Below are 24,334 nucleotides of genomic sequence, written 5' to 3'. Positions count from 1 at the left end.
CTCTGTGTTGTGTTCCCTGTCAGGGCGGTCATTGGTGGTAGGCGGGCATCATCTAGTTCTTCTGATCTCATGCTGATGCAGTCTCTGGTTTATGTGGCCCTTTCTGTCTCTTGGGCTAATACTTTCCTTATGTCTTTGATGTTCTTCATTCTCCTTTACTCCAGGTGGGTTGAGACCAATTGATGTATCTTAGATGGCCGCTCGCTAGCTTTTAAGACCCCAGATGCCACTCACCAAAGTAGGATGCAGAACATTTTCTTAATAAACTTTGTTGTGCCAGTTGACCTAGATGACCCCTGAAAGCATAGTCCCTAGACCCCCGTCCCTGCTACTCTGTCCCTCGAAGTGTTTCGTTGTATTCAGGAAACTAGGAAAATTCTTAGCTTTGGTTTAGTCCAGTTGTGCTGACTTCTCCTGTACACACTTAAAATTTTTTGACAATTCCTTTGTATCACATATTTTGTCACTGTTTAGGTTTTCCTGAATGTTTTATAATTTTGTTTTTTATGGTTTATTTGTTTGAATCAAGATTCCAGTAAAGTCTGTACGGTGTTAACTGGTCAGTGTGTGCTACAGCTCTCTTAATCTTTAGCTTTCCCCTGCATCTCTCTTATTTAATGTTTTTATTTTTTTCGTTTTGAACATTTACTTACTGAAGAGTCTAGATCATTTGTCTTACAGAATTTTACAGGGTCTTTATTTTGTGGATTGTTTCCCTATGATATCATACATTTACTTTTGAATAATTGTCACTCACTAAATTTTATTGCCTTCAGAAATGGGTTAAAATTGAATTGTTAACTTAAACTAGTAAAATTTTTTTAAAAAGGATCAAATTGTGATTGATAGCCACCTTTTTCCATTGTGGACACTAAAAAGTTTTATTTAAACATAAATTCTAAGTCTATATATTGTTTCGAAATCTGCTAATTTTTAAACTGATATACAGAAGCCTTTGTCTCATTTCTCGTAACTATCTTACCTAGGAGTCAGCGTCTGTATTAACAACAGAAGATACATCTTTAGAAGGTTCATCATTAGCTGAAAGTTTAAGAGCAGCAGCAGAAGCTGCTGTATCACAGACTGGATTTAGTTATGATGAAAATTCTGGATTATATTTTGACCACAGCACTGGTTTCTACTATGATTCTGTAAGTATCTCAAACCTTTTAATACTTTGTGGTTGTATAGCTGACTGCTTGATACCAAATATAAAGTCCTAAGTTGAGTAAGAAAAACAAGAAACTATATTTAAAAACTGAGGAAAGAATTATAAAATAGCCTATGATGCTACACTTCTCTAAGTTTTTAATTAAGTAAGGTAAGTTGTTAATTGTGCTGATTAAAGATTAATATTTTAGAGTGGTCTAAGAACTTTTCAGAGCCCTGGTGACCACAGTGGTTAAGCACTCGGCTGCTTACCAAAAGGTCAGCAGTTCGAACCCACCAGCTGCTCCACGGGAGAAAGATGTATTAATCTGCTTTTGTAAATACACATGGCTTTGCATGGCTGCCTAGGAGACCCTATGGGGCAGTTCTCTGTCCTGTAGAGTCGCTGTGAGTCAGAGTCAACTCTACAGCAGTGGGCTTTTTTGGTTTGGAATTATTTTTCATATAGTAATACTATAATGTCAGATGTTTTATTAATAAAGTCGTATAATTAACTTCATTATTGTGAAAGTAGTGAAAGATGTAAAAACCTAAGCTAATATTTTTTCATAGAATTTAAACAGTGAGATTTTTAATTCTAGGCTTGGGTTGAGATTTTTAAAAATTTACTTTAGAAATTGTTATTTATATTATGAATGCATTTGATGCCACAGAGGGAGTCTTTTTCTTGAATTCTCAGTACCGTGTTTGTTATTACAGTGTTTTATATTCTGTGGCTTTAAGCTTTCTTTTTTTAATCAACCTGTTCACAGTGAGAACTAGTGGTTTAGTACAGAATCAGAAATGCAAGGGACCACTGACTAGGACAGATTCAGAAAATAAAGTTCTTGATTTATAGTACAGTATTATGACTGCTAAAGTCTAATATTTAATTGGGTTTCATTGAAGATTTGGTGACGTTGATGGAACTCACACACATTCCTCAACCTAAACAGTGTAGGAAGGTGATCTGGTCCTTGGGAGAATTACAGCACATATTGCTCAAAAGTGGAGCAGATGTTCACCATTCTAGCTACTGGAAATATGGCTGATTAATCTAGAGAACATAATGATTATACTAAATATCTTAGTTAAGATGTGGGATTTCTTTAGCTTCTCAGTCTTCAATTGGTAGACTGTGATGGTTAAGGTTATGTATAAACTTGGCTAGGCCATGATTCTCAGTGGTTTGGCAGATATTATGTAATCATCCTCCATTTTTAATTTGATGTGAGCAGCCAGTCAGTTGAAAGGGGAGTTTCCATGGGAGTATGGCCTGCATCCAGTATGTGTGGTTTGGCAGAGCTTGCCCTCTCTTGATCCTGCATCCAACTTGTCGTCTTCTGACCTCTGGTTCTTGGGACGTGAGCCGGCAGACTGCCGTCTGACCTGCTGATTTTTAGCTTGTCAGCTGTTGGCAACCACATGACTCAGGAGAAGCCTCCAGCCTGATGTCTGACCCACAGATTTGGGACTTGCCAGCCTCCACAACTGAGTGAGCCATTTCCTTGAAATATATTTTTCTCTAAATATATACTTACATGTGTACGTTTCACTGGTTTTGCTCCTCTAGAGAACCCAGCCAAAGACAGTTGGTACCGGGAGTGGTTCTAGAGGAACAGAATTATAAGGATGAGTTTTCCAAATTGATTCTCAAGTCAGGCTAACCTGAAAGGCGCTGATGACTCTGCCTCCAGTAGTAAAGAGGGCACTGCTAATCCATGGCATGAGGTGGCAATACAAATACACAAAATATCACCACCAATGGATCAGATATTTGTGAGAGACAAGGCTCTGAGTGACTGCATATTTTTTACTTTTTTACAATTTTTTCAGAATGAGAAGCATAAGGAGGCTGGTTGGTTAGTCCTACTTTCAGTAGATAAAGTAGTAAAAGAAAGGGAAGAGCTCATAGCTTCAGAGTCAAAGCTTAAGCAGTACATACAAGACCTGAAAGTTGCTACTTGTGCTGTCAGCAATAGCCTTGTTTCTTGTAACAGAGCTGATATTCCTGAGGTGATATAATACAGAGTCTTAATGGTAGGAGTGGCTGAATTACAACACCAGTTGAATCCCCAACCTCGAATGGCTTCTGAAGTTAAAGTGAGAGTGTTGATTGAGAAGGAATGGAATCCTGAAACTTGGGTTGGGGGAAATAGGCAGATAATCAGGAAGCTGGGGACATTGAACCCCTAAATTCCATTGAATCACTCTTGCCAAGAACCAGCCCTCTTACTCCTATCTGAAGAGAGTACTCCATCTTTGTCTGCTAAGCCACCCTCCCCAGTAAAACCATTATCCCTTCCATCCTCTCCTGATGAGATTAATCCTGCTGTGCCTGAAGAGTCTTTGAGACATCACCTGGGGCATTGCCTGGGGCATCGTTTGAGGCAGATGCCTTGCACAACATTGCTTAATGTCCTCAGGACCAACCCCCACCACCCGTTTTTGTTTCTAGGCCTATAACTAGACTTAAGTCCCAGTTATCCCCAAGAGGAGGTACACTATACTCTCAAACAGCTGCTTGATTTTTCTAATATATACAAACAGAAACCTGGGGAATACATGTGGGAATGGTATTAGGGTATGGGATAATGGTGCAAGGAATATAAAGGCAGATCAGTCTTGAGTTTTTTGATATAGGCCCTCTAAGCACAGATTTTTCATTCAGTGTTTCAGCTTGAGATGTTAGAAAAGGGCTTAATAGTTTATTTGGTTGGGTCACTGAAGCATGGATTAAGCAGTAGCCTACACTAAATCAAGTTGAAATGCCAGACCTGCCTTGGTATACTGTAGAAGAAGTTATCTAAAGGCTTAGGGAAATTTGGCATTTTAGAGTGGATTTATTAGGTTAGACCCACAGACCTACCCATGGAGTGCCCAGAGGACACACATTTTACCACAGTGGTGAGGAACAAATTTGTGAAGGGAGCCTTAGAATCCTCAAAGACTGCTATGATTGCTATTTTATGTAAGTCAGATTTGACAGTGGGAACTGTTGTAACTGAATTAAGACACCTAACTATAGTGGGACTGATTGGACCCCGTGGTGGTAGGGGCCAAGTGGCAGCACTTAATCAACAAAGGCAATGTGAACGTGATTACCATAATGGACAGCAGAGTCAAAGCAGTAAACAGAATAGTCTGACTCATGTGGACTAATGGCGTTGGCTACTTAGTCATGGTGTCCCTAGGAGTGAAATAGGTACAGAATCTACTAAATATTTACTTGATAACTGTACAAGTGAAAGAATTTTAGATCAAGTGAATGACAGTCTAAATTGAGTTGTCCCTCAGTCAATTCCCAGACTTCAGCGAGTTTACAGACCCACAACCCCTTCAATGAAGGGGAGACCAGGACCCCTTGAGGAAGGACTCCATTGCCCTGCCAAAATTTTATACCGTTAATCTTTTCTCCCAGCCTTCCCCAAAGGTGTCTACAGCCTTTTACGAGAGTGACTGACTGTTCATTGGGGAAAAGGAAATAATCAAACTTTTTGAGGATTACTGGACACTGGCTCTGAACCGACACTAACTCCCGGAGACCCAAAACATCACTGTGGCCCACAAGTCAAAATAGGGGTGTATGGAGGTTAGGTTACCAACGGAGTCTTAGCTCAGGTCCATCTCACCGTGGGTCCTCGAACCCATCCTGTAGTGATTGCCCTAGTTCTGGAATGCATAGTTTGAATAGACATATTAACCAGCTGGCAGAACCCACACATTGGATCCCTGACATGTGGGGTAAGGGCTATTATGGCAGGAAAAGCCAAGTGGAGGCCATTAGAGCTACCCCTACCTAGGAAAATAGTAAACCAAAAGCAATATTGCATTCCTGGAGAGATCACAGAGATTAGTGCCGCCGTCAAGGACTTAAAGGATGCAGGGGTGGTGATTTTCACCACGTCGCCATTCAGCTCGCCTATTTGGCCTGTGCAGAAAACAGATGGGTCTTGAAGAATGACAGTAGGTTATCATAAACTTAACCAGGTGGTGACTTCAGTTGCAGCTGCTGCTCCAGATGTAGTTTCATTGCTTGAGCAAATTAACACATCTCTTGGTTCCTGGTATGCAGCTACTGAGCTGGCCAATGCCTTTTTCTCAATTCTGATTTTGAAGGAACACCAGCAGCAGTTTGTCTTCAGGTGGTAAGGCCAGCAATATGCCTTCACTGTCCTACCTCAGGCGTGTAACAGCTCTCCAGCCCATAATTTAGTCTGCGGGGACTTTGATCACCTTTCCTTCCACAAGATGTCACACTGGTCCATTACTTTGATGACATTATGTTGATTAGACCTATATTGAGGAATAAGTATCAGTTACTCTAGATTTATTGGTAAGACATTTGCATGCTAGAGGGTTAGAAATTAATCAGACAAAAATTCAGGTGCCTTCCACCTCAGTAACATTTCTAAAGGTCCAGTGGTATGGGACATACTGAGATATTCCTTCTAAAGTGAAGGATAAGTTGTTAACATCTGGCCCCTTCTACAATTAAAAAAGGGGCACGATGCCTGGTTGGGCCTCTTTGGATTTTGGAAACAACATATCCCTCATTTGGGTGTGCTAGTCTGGTGTATTTATCAAGCAAATAAAAAAGCTGCTAGTTTTGAGTGGGGCCCAGAACAAGAGAAGGCTCTGCAGCAGGTTCAGGCCGCTGTGCAAATGGATCTCCACTTGAGCCATATGATCCAGCTGATCCAGTGGTGCTTGAATTGTTGGTGGCAGATAGAGATGGTGTTTGGAGTCTTTGGCAGTTCTCTATTGATGAATCAGAGCACAGACCCTTAGGATTTTGGAGCAAAGTCCTGCCATCCTCTGTTGATAACTACTCTTTTGAGAAATAGCTTTTGGCTTGTTACTGGGCCTTAGTAGAGACTGAATGCTTAACCATGAGCCACCAAGTCACTATGCAGCCTGAGTTGCCCATCATGAACTGAGTGTTGTCTGACTGACAGAGTCATAAAGTCAGATGTGCACAGCAATACTCCATTATTAAATGGAAGTGGTATATACGAGATCAGGCTTGAGCAGGACCTGAAGGCACAAGTAAGTTACATGAGGAAGTGGCTGAAACACCCATGGTCCCCACTCCTGTCACATTACCTTCCTTACCCAGACTGCACCTGTGGCCTCATGGGGAGTTCCTTACGATCAGTTGACTGAGGAAGAGGAATTTAGTGCCTGGTTTACAGATGGTTCTGCTTTGATACGCAGGCACCACTCGGAAGTGGACAACGGCAGCGCTGAAGCCCCTTTCTGGGACCTCCCTGAAGGACATTGGTGAAGGGAAATCTTCCCAGTGGGCAGAACTTCAAGCAGCATACCTGGTTGTTAATTTTGCTTGGAACGAGACATGGCCATATGTGAGATTGTATACGGATTCATGGGCTGTGGCCAGTGGTTTGGCTGGATGGTCAGGGACTTGGAGGGAACATGATTGGAAAATTGGTGACAAGAAGGTATGGGGAGGAGGTGTATGGATAGACCTTTCTGAATGGGCTGAAGAAGTGAAGGTATCTGTGTCGCATGTCAGTGCTTACCAAATGGTGACCTTAGCACAGGAGGATTTTAACTATCAAGTGGATATGATGACTTGTTCTGTGGATACCAGTCAGCCTCTTTCCCCAGCAACTCCGGTTATTGCCTAGTGGGCTCATGGACAAAGAAGCCATGGTGGCAGTGATGGCGGTTATGCATGGGCTCAGCAATACGGACTTCCACTCACAAAGGCCGACTTGGCTACAGCCGCTGCTGAGTGCTTAATCTGCCAACAGCAAAGACCAACACTGAGTCTCTGATATGGCACCATTCTTGGGGTGATCAGCTGGGAACCTGGTAACTGGTTGATTACATTGAAACACCTCCATCATGGAAAGAGCAGCGTTTTGTTCTTAATGGGATAGACACTTACTCTGGATATGGATTTGCCTTCCCTGCATGCCATGCTTCTGCCAAGACTACCATCCTTACCAGGTATCTTAACAATGCCTTATCCACCATGATGGTATCCCACACATTATCGCCTCAGATCAAGGGACACACTTCACAGCAAATGAAGTGCAGCAGTGGGCTCATGCTCATGGAATTCACTAGTCTTACCATGTTCCCCATCATCCCGAAGCAGCTGGCTTAATAGAACGATGCAGTGGCCTTCCATAGACATAATTACAGCGCTGGCTAGGTGGCAACACCTTGCAAGATTGGGTCAGTGTTCTTCAGGAGGCTGTATATGCTCTAAACCAGCATCCAGTGTATGTTGCTGTTTTCTCCTGTAGCCAGGATTCGTGGGTCCAGGAATCGGGGTGGTAATGGGAGTAGAACTTCTCACTATTACCCCTAGTGACCCACTTGCAAAATTTTTGGTTCCTGTTCCTGCGACCATATGTTCTACGGGTCTAGAGGTCTTAGTTCCAAAGGGTGGGATGCACCCACCAGGAGACACAACACTGATTCCATTGAACTGGAAATTAAGAGTGCCACCTGGCCACTTTGGGCTCCTCATGCCTGTGGATTAACAGGTAAAGAACGGAGTTACCGTATTGACTGGTGGATTGATACTCATTACCAAGGGGAAATTGGATTTATGTTACATAATGGAAGTAAGAAGAGTATGTCTGGAATACAGGAGAACCCTTAGGATGTTTCTTAGTACTGCTGTGCTCTGTGATTAAAGTCAATGGAAAACTACAGCAGCCCAATTCCAACCTGACTACCATATTTTTATGCAAGTAACACACATCTTCTGCATTGGTTTGCCGTCTGTGCCTTCTCCCGTGTGGCACGTTCACAAACGCCGCTATGCCAGTCTTCTTCCACATATTGCTATAAAATTAACATAGCATGCTTACGAAAATACCTCATGGGTGAGGATGTGGCCACAAATGCAGAAGGCATGCAGTATTTGCATAAAATACTGTGCTAATGGCCAGACCCTTCAGGAATGAAGGTTTGGGTCACCCATCCAGGCAGAGAACCACGACCAGCTGAGGTGCTTGCTGAGGGCAAAGGGAATATGGAATGTGTAGTGGAAGAAGGTAGTTCTAAATACTAGGTACAACCACGTGACCAGTTGCAGGAACGAGGACTGTGATTGTTTTTAGTATTTCTTGCTTTGTTATACGTGTGTACGCTACGTGTATACACACACACACACCTATATATGGCAAATATCTTTGTTTTTTTCCTTCCTGTATTTCATTGCTTATTATAAATATGAGATGTAAACAGGGCTAGTGCATTTTTGGCTGTATACATGTTAGTTGTATCATGTTAGGTACAAGTATGACTTTATAATTTTCTTTATTTTGAGATTATATATGGTTTAAGGAGATGTGTACAGGTGCCAGCTTGACAAGGGGTGGACTGTGAAGGTTAAGGTTATGTGTCAGCTTGGCTAGGCCATGATTCTCAGTGGTTTGGCAGGTATTATGTAATCATCGTCCCATTTTGTGATCTGATGTGATCAGCCAATCACTTGAAAGGGGTGTTTTCTTGGGGGTATGGCCTACATCCAGTACATTTGGATGTTCTGGCAAAGCTTACCCTTTCTCGATCCTGCATCTGATTCGCCATCGTCTAACCTCCGGTTCTTGGGACCTGAACCCATAGCCTGCCATCTGACCTGCAAATTATGGGATTCGCTAGCTCCTGCAGCCCTGTGAGCCTGCAGCCTGCCGTGTGACTTACCGATTTTAGTTCCGTCAGCCTCCGCAACCATGTGAGTCAGGAGAAACCTCCAGCCTAATGGCTGTCCCACAGATTTGGGACTTGCCAGCCTCCACAACTATATAAGCCATTTCCTTAAAATAAATCTCTCTCTCTCCCTATGTATATATATATTCATGTATACACACTTCACTGGTTTTGTTCCTCTAAAGAACCCAGCCTAAGTGGTAGACTTTGTAAATCATTTTCGAAGAGAGAGAGTTTTTCCTTTGCAGGAGTATGCTAATTAATACTCAGAAAAAGAATACTTAAAATTCTTATCAACAAAGTGAGTAGCTATTCTTTAGTTGGTTTCTAGGAAAATACAGAATTTCCAAGTACGTGACTTTAGTCTTTGTCATTCTTCTACCTTGCTTTCTGTATCTTCCTGACCTGTAAATTGTTAGTACTTCTGAAAGTTATATTCTTAGTGAATTGGAGATTTCATTTATTTGCCATTTTTTATTGTGCTAATTTTCATTAAATAAAAAAATTGTTTATTTGTGAAAATGTCTGTATACTGACAGACATAACACATTTAAAAAGGTTAAGTTGTAAAAGTTTCATTCTTACTAGAAATAAAGATGAAAGCTTCCATTCAGTTTGTTAGTGAAGGAAACGCTAATGAGAATTTTAAATATATTTGCCAGAGATCTATAAAATGCATGAATTAAAGATACTAAATTACAATAGTATCAACAGTTAGATAAATAAATTATTCTTTTTCAGGAAGTTGTAGTTACTCAGTACATCATAAGATGTTTCCAGGTCTGGCTTACATGGATTTATGATTTAAATACAATATAGAGTGTTCAGCTAAATCTTGGTTATGGAGTACTGGCCAGTTTCTAATAAATGCAGGTGATTATGTAATTTTATCTTTTCTAGTTTTTTAATCTATAATTTGCCAGAATTCATACTTGCATGGCTGCGTTTGTCACAAGTCTTACTTAGTTACTTTACTGTAGAATTAATTAGTGAAGACAACTGTTTATTGATTTCTTTTTATAGAGTGCTATATTATGACATTTATGAGCTTTAGTTTATTTTCAAATTTTTCTTTAGTGACCGTTAGTAATGAACATAAATGCAAATTACTTTTTTGTGACATTGAGAGGCGGGTTTGAGGTTTATACAACCAAACCATTATTCTGTAATCATTAAAGATAATCTAGAATTGCTTTAATACGATCAGCTTTTTTTGATGCATGCCTTGGATTTCCTGCCTTCAAAAAGGTTTCCAGTTAAACCCATTTTTGTTAGTGTATTAACTTGAACGATATGAAATTGCTGTTTCTACAAGTAAAAAATGTTCAAATACTGGCATTTTCATATAAGTTAATTTAATATTTAGATATATTCATTCTTCACAATAAGAAAATCGGAGCAGATTGTTGTTAGGAGCCAAGGAGTCAGTTTTGACTCATAGAGACCCTGTGTACAACAGAATGAAACTGCTTGCTCCTGTACCATCTTCAGAATTGTTGTTATATTTAAGCCCGTTGTTGAAGCCACTGTGTCAGTTCTTCTTGTTCAGGGTCTTCCTCTTTTCCAGTGATGCTCTACTTAACCAAGTATTTTATGGAAAATTACAAGTATTTTTCATTTTGTTATTTTCAATTCATTATTTTCAGGAAATACTATAGTTCTTAAAAGAAATAGAAACATTTTCTGTTTTTGAATGTACTTGGCATCTCTATTAAGTTTTTTCTGTTAATTTTATTTCATTTTACGTGAATAGAACTTAACTGTTTTCTTGATTTTGAAAGGAAAATCAACTATATTATGATCCGTCCACTGGAATTTATTACTACTGTGATGTGGAAAGTGGTCGATACCAGTTTCATTCTCGAGTAGATTTGCAAACTTACCAGACTTGTAGCATGAGACAAAGTAAAGATAAAAAATTGAAGAAGAAAAGAAAGGATCCAGAATCTGCAACAAGCGAAGAAAAGGTAATATCTTCATAATTTAATTTTAAGTTACATAATTGTGATAGCATGATAAGCCAAAATTTTTCATGAAACAAAATCATTTGGTAAATCTGTGTTTCAGACGTATCCATTAAGATAACAATGTATCATAATCTATCAATCAAAGAGACTGCAGATGGGACAAACATGAACTTTTTCACAAATTACCACTCACTAGAACTAGAAGGCATTTCTTAAAATTTGAAAGAGGTAGTTTTAGGGCAGATAAAATACTATTGTATAATTTAGAAGAAAAACATTAAGACCCTCAACTGGTAAGCTGAAATCCATGCACAAGTCCAATAAAAGAAAAAGTTTGTAAGTAGACTTACGAGAGAAAGATTCAACTTTCTTAGTTATGATGAGCCTTTTCTTACTTACTCAAAACCTGTTGCTGTCAGGTCAGCTCCGACTCATGGCAACCCTATGTGTGTCAGAGTAAAACTGCTCCGTAGGGTTTTTAATGGCTGATTTTTAGGAAGTAGATCCCCATGCCTTTCTTCCGAGGCCCTTCTAGGTGGACTCAGACTTCTTACCTTTGAATTAGCAGCTGAGCAAGTTAACTGTTTGCACCATCCAGGTACTCCTCTTATACCTAAGAGCAAACTTAAAAAAAAAAAAAAAAAATTGCTGATGACTAAGAATGAGATACATATGGGTAGAATCTCTTTGGAAAACAGATAGGCTGTATATATCAATAACCATAAAAAGCTTTCATATTCTTTAATTAGAAAATCTTGCTTCTAGCGATTTAATTTTTTAAAAAATCCAAAAAAAAGAAAAATACCTTTGCATAGTGATATAGCAGTATTTATAAGAACAGAAAAAAAATTGAGTTTAAATCGCTAGCAAGATATTGGTTAAGATAATTTTGTTGGTGGTGGTGTTGTTAGGTGTTGTTAGGTCAGTTCAGAACTGATCCTGTCTACAACAGAACAGAACACTGCCTGGTCCTGTGCCATCTTCATAGTCGTAGTTATGCTTGAGCCCATTGTTGCAGCCACTGTGTCAGTCCATCTCATCGAGAGTCTTGCTCCTTTTCTCTGACTTTGCTTTACCCAGCATGATGTCCTTCTCTAGGCACTGATCCTGCCTGATACATATCCAAAGTATGTGAGACGAAATCTTGCCATCTTTGCTTCTGATGAGCATTCTAGCTGTACTTCTTCCAAGACAGATTTGTTCATTCTCCTGGCAGTTCACAGTATGTTCGCTGTTCTTCGCCAACACTGTAATTCAAAGTCATCAATTCTCCTTCAGTCTTCCTTATTAATTGTCCAACTTATGTGCATATGAGGCGATTGAAAACACCATGGCTTGGGTCAGGCACACCTTAGTCCTTAAAGTGACAATTTTTGCTTTTTAACATTTTAAAGAGTTCTTTTGCAGCAGATTTGGCCAGTGCAATGTGTCGTTTGATGTTTTGACTGCTGCTTCCAGTCAAGACGAAATCCTTTACAACTTCAGTATTTTCTCATTTATCATGTTGCTTATTGTCCAGTTGTGAGGATTTTATTTTCTTTATGATGAGGTATAATCCATATTTTTTTTTACACCATGTTGGTAAACTTTATTCTTCAAAACAATGAGAGAACATTACAGTTACAGAACACTGAGCAGTTTACTGAAGTTGAAAAATGTTTATCGAATATATTCTAGGATGCATTACATGTCCAGAACTAGAGTTCATTTGTTCCCATTCGTCCATTGATGGGCACCTAGGTTGTTTTCGTCTTTTTGCCATTGGTATAATCCACATCGAAGGCTGTGGTCTTTGATCTTCATCAGTAAGCGCTTCAAGTCCTCTTCACTTTCAGCAAGCAAGGTTGTGTCTTGCAAATATCGCAGGTTGTTAGTGAGTCTTCCTCCAGTCCTGATGCCACGTTCTTCACATAGTCCACCTTCACGGATTATTTGCCCAGCATACAGATTGAATAAACGCATTCCTAATGCACACCTTTCCTGACTTTAAACCACGCATTATCCCCTTGTTGTGTTCGAACGACTGCCTCTAGATCTATGTACAGGTTCCTCATGAGCATAATTAAGGCCAAAATCATGGTACATACAATTAAAAACTGCAGTCTAAAATGAAATTGATCAAACATGTAGTAAAGAAGCATTGATAATTACTGGTGATTGGAAGGAGAAAGGTGATTGGACAGTATAGCCTTGGTGATAGGAACAACGCTGGAGATCCCATGGTAGAATTTTGCAAGATCAATGACTTCTTCATTGCAAATACCTTTTTTCAACAACATAAATGGTGATTATACACATGGACCTCACTGAATGGCAAACACAGGAATCAGATTGCCAACATCTGTGGAAAGAGACAATGGAAAAGCTCAGTTTCATCGGTCAGAACAAGGCCAGGTGCCGACTGCAGAACAGACCATCAATTGCTTGTATGGAAGTTCAATTTGAAGCTGAAGAAAATTAGAGCAAGTTCACAAGAGCCAAAATACTACCTTGAGTATATCCCACCTGAATTTGAAGACCGTCTCAAGAATATATTTGACACATTCAACGCTAATGACCGAAGGCCAGACAAGTTGTAGGGTGACATCAAGGACATCATGCATGAAGAAAGCAGAAGGTCATTAAAGAGACATGAAAGAAAGAAAAAACCAAAGTGGATGTCAGAAAGGACTCTGAAATTTGTTCTTGAACGTAGAGTAGCTAAAGTGAATGGAAGAAATGATGAAATGAAACAACTAAACAGAAGATTTCAAAAGGTGGCTCAAGAAGACAAAATTAAGTATTGTAATGAAATGTGCAAAGACCTGGGGTTAGAAAACCAAAACGGAGGAACACTCGTCATTTCTCAAGCTAAAAAAACTGAAGAAAAAAATGCAAGCCTTGAGTTGCAATTTTGAAGGTTTCTGTGGGCAAAATATTGAACAGCACAGGAAGCATCAAAAGAAGATAGAAGAAATAAACAGAGTAACTGTACCAAAAAGAATTGGTGGACATTCAGCCATTTTAGGAGGTAGCATATGATCAAGAACTGATGGTATTGAAGGAAGAGGTCTGAGCTGCACTGAAGGCATTGGTGAAAAACAGGGCTCCAGGAATTGATGGACTACCAATTGAGATGTTTCAACAAATGGATACAGCACTGGAGGTGCTCACTCATCTATGCCAAAAAATTTGGAAGACAATCACCTGGGCAACCGACTGGAAGAGATCCATATTTGTGTCCATTCCAAAGAAAGGTGAACCAACAGAATGTGGAAATTATTGAACAATATCATTGATACCACATGCAAGTAAAGTTTTGCTGAAGATAAATCAGAAACGGTTGCAGCAGTACAGAGAACTGCCAGAAATTCAAACCAGATTCAGAAGATGTGAAACGAAGGATATCATTGCTGATGTCAGATGGATCTTGGCTGAAAGCAGAGAATACCAGAACGATGTTTACCTATGTTTTATTGACTATGCAAAGGTGTTCAACTGTGTGAATAATAACATTATGTATAACATGCGAAGATTGAGAATTCTAGAACACTTAATTGTACTCATGTGGAATCTGTACATAGACCAAGAGGCAGTCATTTGAACAGACCGAGGGGATATTGCATGGTTTAAAATCAGGAAAGGTGTGTGTCAGGGTTGTATCCTTTCCATATTTATTCAGTCTGTGTGCTGAGCAAATAATCTGAAAAGCTGGACTATAAAGAAGAATGTGACATCAGGATTGGAGAAAGACCCATTAACAACATTCAATATGCAGATGACACACCTTGCTTGCTGAAAGCGAAGAGGACTTGAAGCACTTTCTGATGATGATCAAAGACTACATCCTTCAGGGTGGATTAGAACTCAACATAAAACAAAAATTCTCACAACTGGACCAGTAAGCAGTATCATGATATACGAGAAAATACTGAAGTCGTCGAGGATTTCATTTTACTTGGATCCACAATTAATGCTCATGGAAGCAGCAGTCAGGAAATCAAACAGTGTGTTACATTGGGCAAATCTGCTGCAAAAGACCACTTTAAAGTGTTGAAAAGCAAAGATGTCACTTTGAGGACTAAAGTGTACCTGACCCCAAGGCATGGTATTTTCAGTTGCCTTATATGCGTGAGAAAGCTGGACAGTGAATAAGGAAAACTGAAGAATTGATCCATTTGAATTACGGTGTTGGAGAAGAATATTGAATATACAGTGACCTGCCAGAAGAACGTACGAGTCTGTCTTGGAAGAAGTACAGCCGGAGTGCTCTTTGGAAGCGATAATGGCGAAACTTCGTCTCACGTACTTTGGACATGATATCAGGTGGGATGAGTCCCTGGAGAAGGACATCATGCTTCATAAAATAGAGGGACAGCGAAAAAAAGGAAGCCCTCAGTGAAATGGATCTGCACAGTAGTTGCAACAATGGGCTCAAACATAGCAACGGTTGTGGAGATGACGTGGACTGGTAGAGTCTCTTTCTGTTTTACGCAAGTCACTATGAGTCGGAACTGATTTGACAACAGCTGACAACAGCATAATTTAAAACGGATTATGTAGGCCTTAAAAATGACGGTTATAAAGACTGAGGAAAATTTTTAAAATGCTTATGATGTCAACCTAAAGTAGTAAAATTAAAAGGTAGTCAGTGCCCTATTTCTGCCTCCTAAGCAGGTAAGTATGGTGGTTTATAGGCAGGAAAGAAGGTGCTGGCATTTTGTGAATTGTGGCAACTATATGATACTTTACTCTTAAATTTTTATCTCATTTTATTACTCTTTTTAATCAAAGAAAAATTATTTAAAATGTGTAATACTGAAGTTCCCATATGGAATTAGTATTTTGTTGGATTTATTTTCTATTCTCTATTTGTTTTGTTTCTGTTTCTCTTTTTTTCCCTGACAGTATTTACGTATAGAATAGTGTATGACTAAAATACTAAACATGTCAATGATTTTTCTGTTTGTTTCCAAGACCTCTGTTTTAATGACTCGAACTTATTACTAGTGGTTGAAATATTTGTTTGAAAGGATAGGTTGTGATGAGAAAAGAATATATAGAGTTCCTCAAATGACCCTCCCTGAGAAATTAGAGAATGAAAGTTGAAATTGTCAAATTACATTGACAATTTATTCCACATAACTAGATCCCATAGCTGTTCATCTTTGCATTTGTTCCCTGAAAATATGTGAGCCCCAGGACAGGAACTCAAGAAAAATCCTGTTGGAATTTTGAGAATTCCCCAATGACCCTTAAAAGTAGCTGTGAAGAATGAGAGACCGTCTGGGGCATCCTAATTTCTTTATTTGTTTATGTACTCTTGAGCCTTGATTTAGGAAGAGAGGAGGTAGAGTGAAAAGATTTGAGTGAATACCTTGATATATACAGATATGTCTCAATGCCCACATATAAGCCCTGTTTCTGATCTCTTTTAATGAATATTTGACATTCCAGACTGCAAGTAATTTTTAAAAAATAGCAGCTCTGAAAATTTCACCCATTTATCCCTCTACATATGTTGTCCTATGAGCAATAATGATAATATACAAGATTGGAAACTGCTTTTTATTTTCAGTATATGTAGATAGGGATTGTTTTTGCTATTATTCACTATGGTTTGTAAAGCTTCTTACAGTTTATCAACTCCTTGTCCTTGTTCTTGTCCTTGGTGTGTTTGTAGTGCTTGAAGTACATATAGTTTATCACACCGTAACTGTTTAGCCAGTCTCCAAACTGAATTTATGCTGCTGTTAAAAGTATGTGTTTAAGATGCTCTTATATTTTATAAAATAAGATAAGAGCATATAAATTCACTTCATCATGTTGCTCTAAGGTAGAAGGAAAATTCAGAGTATGTTACAAACCAAGGGAAAAACAGGAAAATAACTCTTTGCTTGTTCTAAGTTTAAAATAATGGATTTGTTTATTTGGCATAAGGCATGCCAGATACACATGTAAAATAAATTAAGAAGAAAAGGCTTATTCCAGGTAAGTTGGAATTTTGGAAGAGACATAACTGGTTCATCAATACACTTTAACTATTGTGTATTATCAAGCCAACTCTACAAAATGTTAGCAAAACTGCAGTTCTGCTACCTTGGGTACATTTGGCTCTTCGATTCAATTTGTAAGTAAAGCCAGTTCTGTACTTTATGTGCATTGACTTGATAATTGGTTAAAAGTTCAAAAAGAAAATTTAGGATAGATACGTTCTCTACGTGTGTACTGTCCAATAGGGAAGCCACTGGTCACATGTGGCTATTGAGCACTTAAAATGTGGCTAGTCCAAATTGAGATGTGTTAAGTATAAAACACACACTGGATTTCAAAGGCCTAGTACAAAAAATTGAATGTAAAATATGTCATTAATAATTGTTTTATTGATTACATGTTAATATAATATTCTGTAAATACTGGATTAGATAAAATATTAAAATAAATTTCTCATTTCTTTTTACTTTCTTAATGTGGCTGCTAGAAAATTTAAAATCACAAATATGCTTTCTATTATGTTTTTATTGGACAGCATTGGTCTAGGCTGTTGCATGGTCCAGGCAGTGCATAGTGCAGGCCTAGACTGGGACTGTTAGCAAATTTAGATACCAAAAACCAAACCCAGTGCTGTCGAGTCGATTCCGACTCATAGTGACCCTGTAGGACAGAGGAGAACTGCCCCACAGGGTTTCCAAGGCTGTAATCTTTACGGAAGCAGACTGGCACATCTTCCCTGCAGAGCTTCTGATTGGTTTGAACCACTGACCTTGTGGTTAGCAGCCAAGTTGTTAACTGCTGCGCCACCAGGGCACTGAGAATAGATAAGGGGATTCATTGGTAATTGATTCCATGTGGTTGTTAAGGGTGTGTCAAAGATAACTATAGGATTTTTAATTTGGAGGATAAGTGATGGTAATATCATTAACTGAGAAAGGGAACATGAGAGGAAGAGGGGGCACAGATATTAACTTTTAGTTTTGAGTTTGAGGTACCTGTGAGAAATATAGGAAGTTCATGTACTGCTTTTTGGTAGAAGGTGATTGCTGTACGTATAGATCTGGGCATTATCTGTGTTAAGGTGCTAGTTGAAACAGTGGTGAAATGTGTGAGACTATTAAATGCAAAGAAAGGGCTGAGGGTGAGTCTAGGAAAACACCTACTTTTATGGAGCAAGAGTGAAAGAAGATCTGTCAGCTGATTACATTATTCTGCCAAATACTATTTAGGAAATAATTCCTAAGGAAAAATTTGCATGTCGGTATGTTTTACTGATAGTGAAACTTGTAAGGATATGAAGTCAGCTAGATTTTCAGTTCTTGTAAATTGCTGGATATAAGTGGATACCATTTTGTTCTCTGCCCATGATTTGTTTCTCTAGCCCCTGTCAAGAAGCAGACTTCCTGTTTCAGTAGAAAGAAATCTGGGCTTGAAGTCTGGAGACCCAAGTTTCAATTTTAATTCTGCCACTAACTAGTTGTGTTATTTTGGTAATTAACTTTGCCCCTCTCTTTCTCAATTTTATGATGTGTAGAATGAGCTATTTGGGCTAGCTTGAGAATCTTCAGATTTTTTATTAAACGGCCACCCACCCCTTTTCAGATGAACTCTTATTAGAATCCCAGCCTGTAAAGCAGATACAGGTACTTCTCTGGTCCTGTTATGGCTTACAGTGGAAAATGAGAATATTCCTTAGGTATTCTCCCCACTGAGAATATCTAAGGCACTTCCTCATAACCCTAGGGCATTAGGAAACAAAAGTTAGGCTACGTAATCACTAAGGGCACTTGCTGTAAAATTCAGAGACTAGCAGTTTGCTCTCCTTCCATTTGAAAGCAACAAGACTAAGCTTGGTCTTTGAGTTTCATGGAGGTGGATTTAGATAAAACATCCAAGCTGTCATTTTTATTTCTTTCCTCTTGTGATAAACAATTCACAGTAGTTGGCCTTTGTATTCGGTACTCAATGTGTGGTCTGAAGACTGCAGCTAGTCTATGAACTCTTGTCTGATCAGATAAGGAGCTTGCACCAGAAAATAAATCAACTATGCCATTAAGTGTGGTACCTAGTTCAGCTGAATTGCTTGTTTTTGTTCTTGTTTTGTTTTATTTTTTGGATTCAAGATTTTCTTTTAATGGAAAAATGTTTTGATTTGCCTTCTCATGCAAGCCCCTTACTTTTTTGTGGACAAGTAACAGTTCCAGAAGGAGACGTAGTGGCATAGTGGTTAAAGTGCTCAGTTGCTAACTGAAAGGTAGGTTAGTGGTTTGAACCCACCAGCTGCTCCACAGGAGAAACGTGGCAGTGTGCCTCCATAAAGATTACAGCCTTGGAAACCCTTTGGGACAGTTTTACCCTGTCCTATAGGGTCACAAGAATCAGAATCAACAACAATCGGTAACAGTTCAGAACCAGCACTTTAAGTATCAGTGGTTTATTTTATAGTCGGGGAATTGGTACACTGTCCAGTGTTGTGTAAAACTTTTTTTTTTTTTTTTTAAGAATATTGTTTATTTAGGCAGGGTATACAGTGTTATATTCTAGAAAGACAAAACCTTGTTTGTTTTCTTACCAAGAAAAAAATACTCCTTGAAAATACAAATTGAGAGAAGATTACATTAACATCACTGATCTATACATGTGTTATGACTGAAAAACAATAATTGTTTCCAGCTTTAATAGTTTAGAAATTAACTTTTGCCACCATAATCGTTATAGGTGTCAAAGACTATCTAGTTTGTGCAAATGAATTAGAAGAAGTATTATACTTTTTTTGAAAGAAATTTGCAGCTCTTACAGGAAATCTAACAGTGGGGAAAAATTCACAGCACATAACTAAGAGATTATTTAAATCATTACCATGTTCGACAGATTTTTAACTTGATCCAGTCACAGAACTTATTCCATCTCTTGTGTTTGGTTTCATCCACTTATGAAACAGGGATAATGATTGTTTCCTCCTTCTCAGAATATTGTATGATTAATGAGTCTGTAAAGCCCTGCTGAGCTTTGTGAAATAAGTAAAATTACTGAATTAAAAAAAGATAATTTTTTCACCTTTTGATCAGTCTAGATTTTTAGAAAACTAAAATGTCACAATGTACAAGTATCTTAGTGTAACAGGTATGGTAACTATACATTTAAATGAAACATCATTTTCTTACTTTGCTTTTGAACAGAATTCCCTGTTTTAGGATTTTGTGTGTGTATGAAAGTGAGGACGTTAAGAGCAAAAGTAAATTCTACAGAGTATTGCGATGTCAGGTCATGAAATACAAAAGCAAAGACATACCAATCTTAATTAGATGTTGTCCAGCGTAGGTTGTATTTTATCTTAGTACTTAGCTTCTAAAAGATGTTTTCTAGGCTTTATGAATATTCAAATAATTGCCCACTCTATTAGGGTGTGTTGACTCATTCCATTAGGGTGCCTTTAGGTAAATTACCATTTCACTGTGGAGTCACTGGATGGTGTAAAGGATTAATGTGCTCAGCTGCTAAACTGAAAGGTTGGAAGTTCGAGTCTACCCAGAGGCACCTTCGAAGAAAGTCTTGGTGGTCTGCTTCTGAAAAATCAGCCATTGAAAACCCATGGAGCACATTCTGTGACACAGATGGGGTCACCATAAGTTGGAATTGGCTTGGTGGCAACTGGTACTGGTTTATTTGACTGTAATAATAGTACCTTAGTGTTATATCTTCAAAAAATGTTAAATTTATTTTTAGAAAACCATGCAGTGGTTTAGCCGCTTAACACAACAGTTATTAATTAATTGGCTTGATTTTGTGGGTCAGGAATTCTGGCAGTTCTGACTTGGGAGGTGTCTCGTGGTTGCAGTCCGATAACAGCTGCGGCTGCTGTCCTCTGAAGGCACAACTGCACTGCATATCCAGGATGGTTCCCTCAAGTGGCTGGCAGCTGATGTTGGCTGTTGCTGGGAGCCCAGCTGGACTGTAAGCCAGTGGGCTCACATATGGCTTCCCGAGCATGGCAGTCTCAGGGTAACCAGACTTCTTACATGGCGGCTAGCTCCCTCCAGAGTAAGCATCCAGAGGAACCAGGTGGAAGCCGTATGGCCTTTTCTGACTTAGCCCAGGACATTATGTAGTATCATTTCTGTTCTAAGTGAGTCACTAACGTTGGCTGGCCCAGGCTTAAGGAGAGAGAGGATGACGTAGACCCCATCTTTCCATGAGAGGAGTGTCATAGAATTTGTGAGAATGTTTTAAAACCACTACACATGGTATTTGTCATCATTCTGTTTCCTAAACCTTTTTCACTAATTTATTATAACATCTAGAGTTAAAGATGGTGATGTTTAAAATTATTCTCTACTATTCCCACCTACCCATCCACTCCTTTCCAGGATTTGAATTTAGAAGATAAAAAAGTATCCAGTGTTGAACATATGAGCTGCAGTGAGGGAGAAGATTTTGCAAATGTGAAAAAGAAGGCCAAAAGAGACATTCATTACAAAAATAGTTCCCCTAAATTCACTGTTCCAGTTAGTGGGAACTCTATAGAATCTCCTTTTAATGAAAATACCTATAATTCGACTTCATTTAAAGTTGAGAAAATCATAGAGACTGATAGTGAGCCAGAAGAAGGTGAAATTACAGACTCTCAGACTGAGGACAGTTATGATGAAGACATTACAAGTGAAGACGGTATAACGGCAGAAAACACTGAGGATGAAGGTGGGTAAATAACCATATGTAACTTTAAATAAATAACCCAGTCTGGTAATTGTGAAAGAACAGAGCAGTTAAAAAATGTTAGTGACTCCATATCTCCAAAAAAGTAACTTCAATTAGAACAATTTTAAATTGATTATTTTAATGACATTATTGAAAATTATGCGGGCTACCTCGCAGTTATTTTTAGAGAGTAAGATACAAACAAATGACTACTACTTAGAGCTAAAGAAAGTTTCATCGCATTGAATGGCATAGTGGAACACAAAATCAAGCTACCTATGTTCTAATCCTAAAGTATGTGTAAGTATGTTTTAGTGGATCAGATATTTATACTCCACTTTTATAATTGGGGAAACCCTGGTGGTGGTGTGGTTAAGAGCTACAGCTGCTAACCAAAAGATCAGCAGTTCAAATCCACCAGGTGCTCCTTGGAAACCCTATGGGGAAGTTCTCCTCTGTCCTGTAGGATTGCTATGAGTTGGAATCGACTTGACTGCAATTTGTTTTTGTTTTTTGTAACTGGGGAGAGGCGAGGTTAAACCAGCAATTCAAACCCATTTCCATCGGGTTGATTCTTACTCATAGCGGCCCTGTAGCAAGGAGTACTGCCCCATAGAGTTTCCAAGGCTCTAATCTTCTGAAGCAGACTGCCACATCTTTCTCCCATGGAGTGGCTGGTGGGTTCAAACTGCTGACCTTTTGGTTAGCAGCCAAGTTCTTGACCACTTTGCCACCAGAGCTCTGTGGGGAGAGGTTGGTTGTCTTTAAAAAGTGAAATTAATGAACTCAGCTCTGTAAGTGTTATGGTAAATATAATATTTTTTCCTTAAGTATTTAAAGACAAAATTTTTAAAAAACAAGGTTCATATTATAGTATCTGAGCTTCTTTTCTTAATGAAATTTCTTTTTCACTTTTTATAAAGAATAGACTCAAGTTTTCTAACTTAAAATAATATAAAAGCACTTGTTTGGGATATTTCTAAATTCTAAGACCTAAAAAATAGATGTTTATTATATAACTGTGGTAGATGCTGAATATGCTGAATACCCTTAGATTGATCACTTAAACTGCTGCAATGTTAAGCCTTACTCATTGTGTATTAATAGCAGAATTTAAGAAGTTTATTTTAGTCAGAATTAAATTTTTGATAAATGCATCCCCCTCCCCTTTTAGGAATGCCTCCTAGTTATCCCTGAACAGTGTAAAAAAATTCTTTTCATAACATTTTAATTTTTTTTAGCATAGCATCTTAACTAATGTTTGCCCACTTCTTTTTCTGGCAGATGAAGAGAAAATTTGGCCCCCCTGTATCAGAGTAATTGTTATTAGATCACCAGTGCTGCAGATAGGATCACTTTTCATCATTACTGCTGTAAACCCTGCTACAATTGGAAGGTAAAAATGTTTAATATTATTATCATTCTTTTAAAAAGATTGTATTGAGCATCTGTTATTTGTCGAGCATTGTTCAATGTGCTAGGGATGCAAAGAGGGCTAAGGCAGGATATCTGCCCACAGAAAGTACAGTGTGAAGGGGAAAAAATGCTAAATAATTACTTTGTGAAAGCACTGCAGTAGAAGCATACATGGAGTGCTCATGGGCTCACGTGTGAAGAATCATCTCATGGGCTGGTTGTTGGGAACAGAGCTAACTGGAAGCCTAAGAGATGATGATGCAGCAGCGTCTTGAAGGGTAACTTGTCATTATCTAGGCAGAAGGAGCATGTTTAAAGGTACGGTGACACAAAGGTATGTCATGTGTAGGGAACTGTGAATAGTTTGATGTGACTAGAATCTAGGACATGTATCAAATAATACATGATGATGAAGCTGGAAAGGTGGGTTGGACATAGATTGTAAAGGGCCTCTTGTTCCGTCTGAAGAATGTGGATTTTATCCTTTAGGTGTTATAGTACCATTAAAGGGTGTTTTAAACTGAAGAATGATAACCTAATTAGAAAGCTCTCTGGCTTCAGTTTGAAGGATGGATTTAGAGCCAGGGAGACAACGTGAACCTCCTTTCTCTTTATTCCTTTCTTTATACATATCATCTATTTTCTTTCTTTTTTTTTTTTTTTATTGTACTTCAGGGGAAGGCTTACAGAACAAATAGTTTCTCATGAAACAGTTAGTACACATATTGTTTTATGACATTGGTTAACAACCCCACGACATGTCAACCCTCTAACTTGTCACCTTTTTTTTTGGTGAAAATACACATAGCCAAAGATACACCATTTCAAAAATTTCTACATGCACAGTTCAGTGACATGGATTACATTCTTCCAGTTGTGCTGCTTTTCTCACTTCAGGTGAGGGTTTACAGAACAAAATAGTTTCTCATTAAACAGTACACATGTTGCTGTATGACAATGGTTATCAACCCCACTACATGTCAACACTGTCCTTACTCAACCTTGGGTTCCCTATCACCAGCTTTCCTGTCCCTTCCTCCTCCTAGTCCTTGTCTCTGGACTGCTGTGCCTCATTAGTCCTGTTTTGTTTTATGGGGCTGTCCAATCCCTGGCTGAACGGTAAACCTCAGAAGTGACTTCACCACTGAGCTAAAAGGGTATCTTGGGGCCATACTCTTGGTGTTTCTCCAGTCTCTTTCAGGCCAGTAAATCTGGTTTTTTTTTCGTGTGTGTTAGAATTTTGTTCTACATCCTTCTCCAGCTCTGTCCAGAACCCTCTGTTGTGATCCCGGTCAGGGCAGTCAGTGGTGGTATCCGGGCACCATCTAGCTGTACTGGACTCATTCTGGTGGAGGCCTTGGTAGCTGTGGTCTAATCTTTGGACTAATCTTTCTCTTGTGTCTTGTTTTCTTCATTCTCCCTTGCTCCCGAAGGGG

The 24,334-nt window shown here is 38.8% G+C and overlaps 1 protein-coding gene across 2 annotated transcripts in view; it reads left to right on the top strand.

Moving 5' to 3' along the window:
- The window catches only part of AGGF1 (angiogenic factor with G-patch and FHA domains 1), a 51,953-nt gene that overhangs the window by 6,368 nt on the left and 21,251 nt on the right, over positions 1-24,334 (top strand). For both annotated transcript variants that reach the window (XM_023729489.1, XM_004374478.2), the window contains exons 4-7: positions 987-1,151; positions 10,626-10,811; positions 21,152-21,482; positions 22,767-22,878. In XM_023729489.1, coding sequence (XP_023585257.1) covers positions 987-1,151; positions 10,626-10,811; positions 21,152-21,482; positions 22,767-22,878 — 794 coding nt within the window. The remainder of the gene's footprint in view (positions 1-986; positions 1,152-10,625; positions 10,812-21,151; positions 21,483-22,766; positions 22,879-24,334) is intronic.

This window comes from Trichechus manatus, unplaced genomic scaffold, assembly GCF_000243295.1.
Source record: "Trichechus manatus latirostris isolate Lorelei unplaced genomic scaffold, TriManLat1.0 scaffold00029, whole genome shotgun sequence".
Taxonomy (NCBI): Eukaryota; Metazoa; Chordata; class Mammalia; order Sirenia; family Trichechidae; genus Trichechus; species Trichechus manatus.
This window is presented reverse-complemented; position numbering and strand designations above follow the sequence as displayed.